This window comes from Strongylocentrotus purpuratus, unplaced genomic scaffold (genome assembly GCF_000002235.5).
Source record: "Strongylocentrotus purpuratus isolate Spur 01 unplaced genomic scaffold, Spur_5.0 spur5_contig_196, whole genome shotgun sequence".
In the NCBI taxonomy this organism is placed as follows: Eukaryota; Metazoa; Echinodermata; class Echinoidea; order Camarodonta; family Strongylocentrotidae; genus Strongylocentrotus; species Strongylocentrotus purpuratus.
Genome location: NW_022144842.1, coordinates 1,153 through 9,003, shown reverse-complemented (window position 1 = coordinate 9,003; position 7,851 = coordinate 1,153). Strand labels below are relative to the sequence as shown.

Sequence of the window (7,851 nt, the reverse complement as noted above, 5' to 3'; positions counted from 1 at the left end):
GTTTTTTGTAGATCAAATATAATTGGGTAATATTATTGGCAATTGTGCAGTGTACATGTGTAGGGCCCCTGTTTAGTTTTGATGAAATTGGAGTCAAGGGTGTTATTCATTACTCAAAAATGAACTTTTCAACGTAGAACAGACTTCTCTCAATTCTAATGAAACCTTTTGTAATTTTGAACAGTTCTTGGGGTAGAAATTATGATTTTAAATAATTTAAAAGTGGATTTTGTTTCCCTTATATAGGGAACCGAGCCTGTACACGATCGCCATATTATTAACTGGAAAACACCAGAAACAACCGGAAAATAACAGGAAAACAACCAGAAATCAACCAGAAAACATTACTAAGGAAACACCGGAACACACTGGAAAACAACCCCAAAAAACACCAGAAAACACAGGAAAACAACTACACACTGCGAGTTGATTTCCAGTGCTTTCCGTAGGCCTAATGCCGGCGTATGAAATTTGAAATGTCTTTCAAATTTTTCCAGTCCTGAATTTGTTTTAAATTGTTTTTTTTGTATCCTTCTTATTTGTACAAATTTTGCAAAGCACCGACAACAAACTAGCAAAAATTTTACTAATCATCTAATCTAATCATCTGTACATTCATTTACTAGGCCAACTTACAATACATGAATGTGTGAAGTGAAGTTCAAATTATGAAGCAAAGTTTGCACCCGTTTGCAGACGCATGTAGGCCTAGGCCTACAGCGCCATTGATCGAGCAGTAAAAACACGCACAAATCCACTCGTGCACGTATGCTCTTTGCCTGCGCAAAAGCTCGCAAGGTTCAGACATCATATTTTGCACGTAGCTGAAACGAACCTAAGCGAAGTCATAGACCTGAATATTACAAACAAATGGTGAACACAAGACACAATTTTCGAAATGTCATGAAATTACGGTCTCACTTACCCGCTGATGTGGTCTTTTTAATCGATTTACATTGACGAATTTACCCGTTAGCGTACATCCACGAAATACCAATAATCCAATGAGGAAAATTTTTGCCGCGCCCTCTGGCGGCGGAAAAGCTGAAAGGTCGAAACCACCGCGGCCACGCCCCCTTGAGAACGGGATGGAATAACGGTTCCCGCCCCAATAAATATAAATATCAACATAAACGGTAATAAAATTTAACCCAGAAGCCCAACCGATAACGGAGGTACAGAGAACAGTCTAAACTTGACACAGGAAACTATGCAACACAAGAAATATACAGGGCGAGTCAAAACAGCGGAACCCAAAGAAATATATTTCATATTTGAAAAAAAAGTAGCAAATGTAGCACCAAAAATAATTGACTGGTAAGCCAATTTAATCAACTACTTTTAGGTGAAAACAATCACTCAATCTGTTCAAATTATATCACCATTTAAACAAAATGACCCTGAAATCTGTTTCATCCAAAAATGTGATTTTCAAGAATTGTCATTACAATTGTCTTCAAACATCACCAGTGATAACATCTCAGTTTTAAAAGTTAAAACTATTCAACAAAGTCCTTTTTAAGGCCCGTCTTTAAAAAAAGAAGACGTGGATTTTATAATCCTATTGTTAGCCAAAGCAGTGTTGTTAATAAAGAAATCGTGTACTACAGTTGTTGAAACAAGTGTTCTGTGTTGTTGTTCCAACACAGTCTGAACATACAATATATTGCTTTTTTTTAATGAAACTGATTTTAGGGTTACTTCGTTAAACCAAGGGTGTCGGGGGGGGGGGGGGGGGGGGGGGGGGGGGCAAAGGGCGCCATGGCGCCCCCCCCCCAAAAAAAACGAAACCATTTTTTAATTTTTTTTTTTATGTGACATCGCAATAAAGGCAGGCAATGAGTACACCACCATCTTTTTCTCAAAAAAACATTGATTAAAGTGGTCAGAAATTGCCTCAGATCGCACCACAGAGCATCTAGAATCCTAAAATTTTTCGGGGCCCTAAGCGGGCCCTGAAACCCCACGCCGTAATTTTCTTGACCACTTTTTTGGGTGACCAACATTTTTTTTGGGCCCCCCCCAAAAAATTGTGTTCTGGATCCGCCCTTGGTTTAAACAGTGATAAAATATTAACGTGTAGAGCAATTAAAAATAATTATCTCACTTAAAAGTAGTTTATGAATGGCCTTCCAAGTCATAATTAATTTTGGTGCTACATAATTTTTTTTTTTCATATGAAATATATTTCTTTGTTTCAGTTTTGGGTTCCACTTTTTTTTTTGACTGCCTGGTAGTAGATTGAATTTCATAAACACAAAAAATTCTGAACTTTTTAAGCATTGCATCAATTTTTGCAAAGGGTCAAGAGGATTTAAGAGCACCTTTTTCTGCCAGTTTTTTTTTAGTTGCCAACAAAATAAAACAGCTTTACTGAGAGTCTTGCTAGAGAGTCTTTAACATAAAGTTCCACCTTTATGGACTCAAGTTCGTTGCTTATCTGTAAAGTTCGCAAAATTATGAGCACTTTCTTTCAACAAAAATGATGTCAAGTGCAACTTAGATTTCCCAAACACAGAGGTACATATCACATGATGTAATAAATCTACCTACAAGTAAAGTAATTGGACTCTGTTTTATTGGAATGTCAAAAGGATGCGGCAAGATATTTGTAAATTTGAAATTTGTTATACTTTTATTACTTTGTATGATAGCCTTTACAACAGTTTAATGTGTTTTAATGATGGTAAAAATACACGTCTTATTAGAATGATTTATCAAAAGTGATAAACCACACTGTACTGAACCACTCTGCAGTAAACACCACGTACCAGCAGAAGTACTCAAAAGTTGCTTAAAATAAACTATTCAGAAATCACATAGATTAATTATACCAGCTTCAGAAGCATCATAATATATTTCAGATAAAAAAACTTCTGTACATTGACATACAAAAACTTCAATCTTTTGAAAGTCCATGGACTACAAGGATTACGATATGAAAGTCCAAAGGCTACAAAAATGTGACAGATTCTGGCAAAAATGAGACAGAACTGGACAGAGGTCAAAATGAGGGTATGCGGGTATTGGCCAAAAAAAAAGTCTCCGGTTTCTGGTATGCGCGCGCGTCGCCGTAGCCATGCGCGTCGGCAAAATGAAAAAGTTTTTTTTTTCATGAAAGATGATGTCTCAAAACCGCCCAAACTCACTGGTTTGACTGGAATCCTGCTGCTACACTATTTTAACGTGTTTTTAGATGGGGTTATGATCGAGAATAAGCTTTATGTGGCCTCTCTGGTCTCCCATAATATTTGCACTAAGTTTAGTCGGGCACCATTTGCAGTCATCAGCCGACATTTGAAGCAAAAAAAACAAGTAAAAAAAAAAAAAGCTGCGTCGCCGCAACCACTTTTTGGGCAAGCTCCATACCAGAAACCGGAGACTTTTTTTTTGGCCTTAGGAAAGCAAATAAAATTCTCCCCCTTACAGTACTGTTTGTTGTACTTCAAATTCAATCGAACATTCTGTTAATTGTTCGCATTTATCAACATGTCAAAAGAGTACAAATCTGAGAAAAAGGCCTTCAAAGTTCCTTAAAGACACTTTCAAGTCCACAATTTATATACTAGTTCTTTAAAAAATGTGCAGTAGACATATCAAAGTTTACAAATCTGAAATTAAAACAAAAACACCCCTAATTCACTAACTAGATTTTGACTAGTCACAGTGCTTGCTGACATATGATCTGACTGCTGGTGACTAGCTTTTGCTAAAAGTATAGCAGGGGAAGTGAAAGTGAATTTGGACTGTCAGAGACTGCTTAAATAGCAGGGGCCAATTTCATAGAGCTGCTTAAGCACAAAATTTGCTTAAGCACAAAAACGTCTTGCTTAATAAAATCAGGTACAGGCCGCTAAATACCAGTCACAAGCAATGTACATCGCATGGAGTTTTGGCCGGTAACCTAATTTTTACTAAGCACTGTTTTTTTCGTGCTTAAGCAAATTTTTGCTTAAGCAGCTCTATGAAATTGGGCCAGAGGGTTCACTTGACTAGATTGCAAATCTGGGAGCTTATAACTTTAAGTTTGAAGTGAGGGAAAGCAGGGAGCAGATATTGGGCAAGTTTTTGTGTTTCTTTGTTTCTTAATATTGCATCAGTTGGAGAAAAAAAAAGGGATAAATCATTATCTGCATTTTTGTTTCCGGCCAGTATCATTTCTTCGTGTGTGTTTGGAATGGAAGATGTCGACCGTTGTCTCGTGGCATTTGCGCAGGTCCATGTCACAGAAACCGATGCTGAACTTGCCCGTGTTCTTGAAGTAGTCTAGACCTCGACCTATCTTGATTATCCAACCGTTGTTTAATCTGAATAAATTTCCAAGACCAAAAAAAAAGGTGAAAAGAGACACAGAATCAAGTTAGAGCAGTGGTAACTTTTACTTGTCATAATTTTACTTGGATCATAAGTCCCTATTCACTAACGAGTTGTGACGTCTTTCAGAGGTCAATTCGTGCAACCGTGATTACTGGTTGACGTGCACTGCAACGGCCCAGTGAACGCCGTCGTTTCGCTATGGCTGTTGTAATCCGTTAAAATAAGCAAGCCTGTGTTGTAACTGACAAATCTGATGAAAGACAGTGAACCATTACAGGTATTAATTTGTGAAAAATGTTCTATAAAAGCAGGATGTAAAATGTAATCGTGTGTGTTAAACGTACGTGTAATGTGTCGTTAATGAAATGTGCTTGAACCGTTGTCGAGGAAGTGAGCTGACCTGGGGCGAATTTTTTTTCTCCCAAACCACATCCACATATGGGTGTATGCTATGGCGTTTGAACTTAACTTTTATAAAACATAGAAGAAAATATAAAATTAGAAAAAAAAAGTGAATGTGAACGTTATGAATTCGGACTTTATTCCCTTTTAAAAAAAATCCTCCAAAGCCTCAGGTTAGAAAGGAAAAAAATTCCGGTGCTAAACCGTGAGATTCGAACCCGCAACCTCGCGGCGCAAAATCCTACCCTCTACCAGCTGAGCTGTGGCACTGCTCGCCAAAAGATTGGGAAACAAATAATTCTATACCTGCGTGCCTATCATAAAAGTATCGTAGAGGGCGCTAAACAAACATGTATGCGGATGTCATTTGGGAGAAAAAAAAATAGCGACCTGGGAGGAGATGACGTCACACTTTCTTGGTGTATAGTAAGTGGTTAATTTTTTTGAGACTTTACCCCCCCCCAAAAAAGAATTTCTTAGAGGTCACAAGGAACATGTGCTATACCTGATTTCTCTGTCGTGTAGCGTCGATGAGTAATTAATATCTAACGTTACACCATACTCGGCCAGGCTTCTTTTCAACTCCTCAAATCTTGCCTCTTGCTGTTGCGCCGATCCCTGCAATCGACAAGAAAGAAACCTTCCTACTTATCACTTTTATTTAACCAATGACCCCAAACTTTCCGCATACGTTGAGCCGTCATATCTGCTCGAGATGGCACCTGCTAGAGAAAGCAACACAGCAATTGTCTTATGCAGGGAATAAACTGTGTATCCAAGATTTCCAACTTCCCAGCATCTTGCTTACCTGGTCTTGTCCCGTCAGTAAGCTTATCCTCTTGACTTTCGTCTTGCCCCCAAGAAGGAGTTCGCACAGCCTCAGGAAGTTGTAGCACTGGTGAGGGTTCCGGATGTATGGGTCCTCAACGTGGACCTCCGTCACAAACTCGTCTAGGAAACGGCCGAAGGTTCGACTGTAGCTGTTGTGGTGGAGTCTGCAGCTATGTGGATTTGTTCGTGGTATTTGCCAGCTGGAATGCAAGAATGAACAGTGCTTCTGATTTAGACAACTTTAAAAAAAATATAATTCTGTTAAAACTAGCCACCATCTCTGTCTACAAAAGAACAACAAATCTAGGCAAAGAACACAAAATATAATAAAACAATGCAACATTTCTCAACGTTCAGAAACTGTTTTATTTGTTTCTGTTTTAACACATTAGTTACTAAAAGTGTGTGGGTGCTTTAGCTTGGAAACCTAAAAAACATCTGAGAAGCAGGGATGTACATGTAGTTGACTCTTCAAGTCCCTGTACAAGTAACGGTGGATGAACAATAACAAAGGAATGCCTTGTCGAAGCTCATTTGAACAGCTTGTGAGTTGAATTGGGACTGGAGGACTTGTGCTGGACTTGCAGGGACTTGTGATGGAATTGACAACATCCCTGCTGAAGTGGGGAACATTTTTTTTAAAAATTGCAATGCTTATATAGCGCTTTCCTTCATATCAACAATCTCAAAGCGCTTTACAATTATTACCCTGTTCATCAGGTCACGAGACCACGCGGCAGCCGATATCAGCACACATTTGGTCCTCTACCCTCACAGGTACCCATTCATACTCCCGGGTGGTGAGAGGCAATTGTAGTTAAGTGTCTTGCCCAAGGGCACAAACACCATATTCCCGGCAGGGTTGAACCCAGTACATGAGTTCAACGCCGTAACCACTGGACCGTGAAGAAATGTTTAAGCTATATAACCCTTTAGTCACGGTAGCACCCGAAACTGCCCTGCATATTACTCACTGTTTGAGCCCGAAAATACCCAAGAACTCTGTGGTTTTGTTGAGTTTTTAGTGAATAAACACATTGTAATTACAATGTAGTACAAGTGTTAATGGGCAATTCCACGGTTACTCACGTTACATTTTCGTAATGTGAGTAACCGATTTTGAGCGTCTTGTTTATCATACATTACACATTTTTCTGGATGTCATCTTTGGTGCTTAGGTAGGTCTCGGTCTACTCTATCTGACCGTGGGGATAACAGTTATTAAACCTTTTCAATAAGGTAATTACAGCCCAAGGAAACTCAAAAGTACATCAAAAATGTAACGTGAGTAACTGTGGAATTGCCCTAATGGATTAAAGGCATATTCCTGGTGGAACCCACAAAATCTGGTTAAGGATTGAAAACCTAGATCACAGCTCTAGATGGAAAATGACGATAGTACCACTGTGCTAATTCACCTTCTTTTTCTTTTCCACGTGTTGCTTGATTTTCTCTGCTCTGTCCATGTAGTCGCCCAGGCGGGTGCGTAGGCCCGCTTCTTTGCGTCGTCTGTTGTCACTGCCAGCCATAAATAATAGGAAAAGAGAATGCTGAATATCTGCATGTTGGAGACTGGAGACAACAACTTGGGATAATTTAGTTTTGAGGATAAACCATTTAACTTAACTCAGTATTTCTAAAAAGAGAATAAACTTACCATTTTAGTCACATTGCCTCGGTAATCAGTACACCAAACTATTGCAAAACAAAAGTACAGTCCAAATTTTCAGAAATTTGTACTTGCTTCAACTTTTGTTTCATCCGTTCCTTTTTTTTCCCAAATTCACAAACACCAACTATCATACTCATAGGCCTAGTGATGTCATACACCAAAGCCAAGGGAAAGTCATTGAATTGTAATGAGTCCATTTAAATTTAGAATACTGAATATTGTAATACCTTTTAAGACCTCCATGAGTAGATTCAGTCCTTCCTGGTAGCACACTAATGCTTCAGTGAAGCGTTCTTTGCCATCTAACTCCACTGCCCGTTTAATCACACTAACCGCCGAAGCTTCAAATCCACTGGTGCCAGCCATCTCCTCAACAGTTTTTACTTTTTTACAAAGTGTCCAAATGTATTTAAACACAGTTTATTCTTGAAGCCTGCATCTCATACACAACCTCGATGACTAGGACTTCAATCGTGTTCTGAAAATCGCAGATAAAGATGACAAACACATGATAAATGCATACATGATATGTGATCTGATAAACCGTGCCCTCTGGAGACATGCACACAAAAGGGAACAAAAGATTGTATACGTCTCCACAGGGCAATTTCTATAGATGAATACGTCTC

The 7,851-nt window shown here is 38.8% G+C and overlaps 1 protein-coding gene across 1 annotated transcript; it reads right to left on the bottom strand.

The window, feature by feature from the left end:
• Positions 1-4,126: 4,126 nt before the first annotated feature.
• Positions 4,127-7,588, bottom strand: LOC115922153 (MIT domain-containing protein 1-like). Its single transcript, XM_030980425.1, is given in 7 exon segments — positions 4,127-4,307; positions 5,225-5,337; positions 5,528-5,706; positions 5,709-5,750; positions 6,956-7,036; positions 7,039-7,068; positions 7,450-7,588. Coding segments are annotated over 7 exon segments (765 nt in total).
• Between the last annotated feature and the right edge of the window lie 263 nt (positions 7,589-7,851).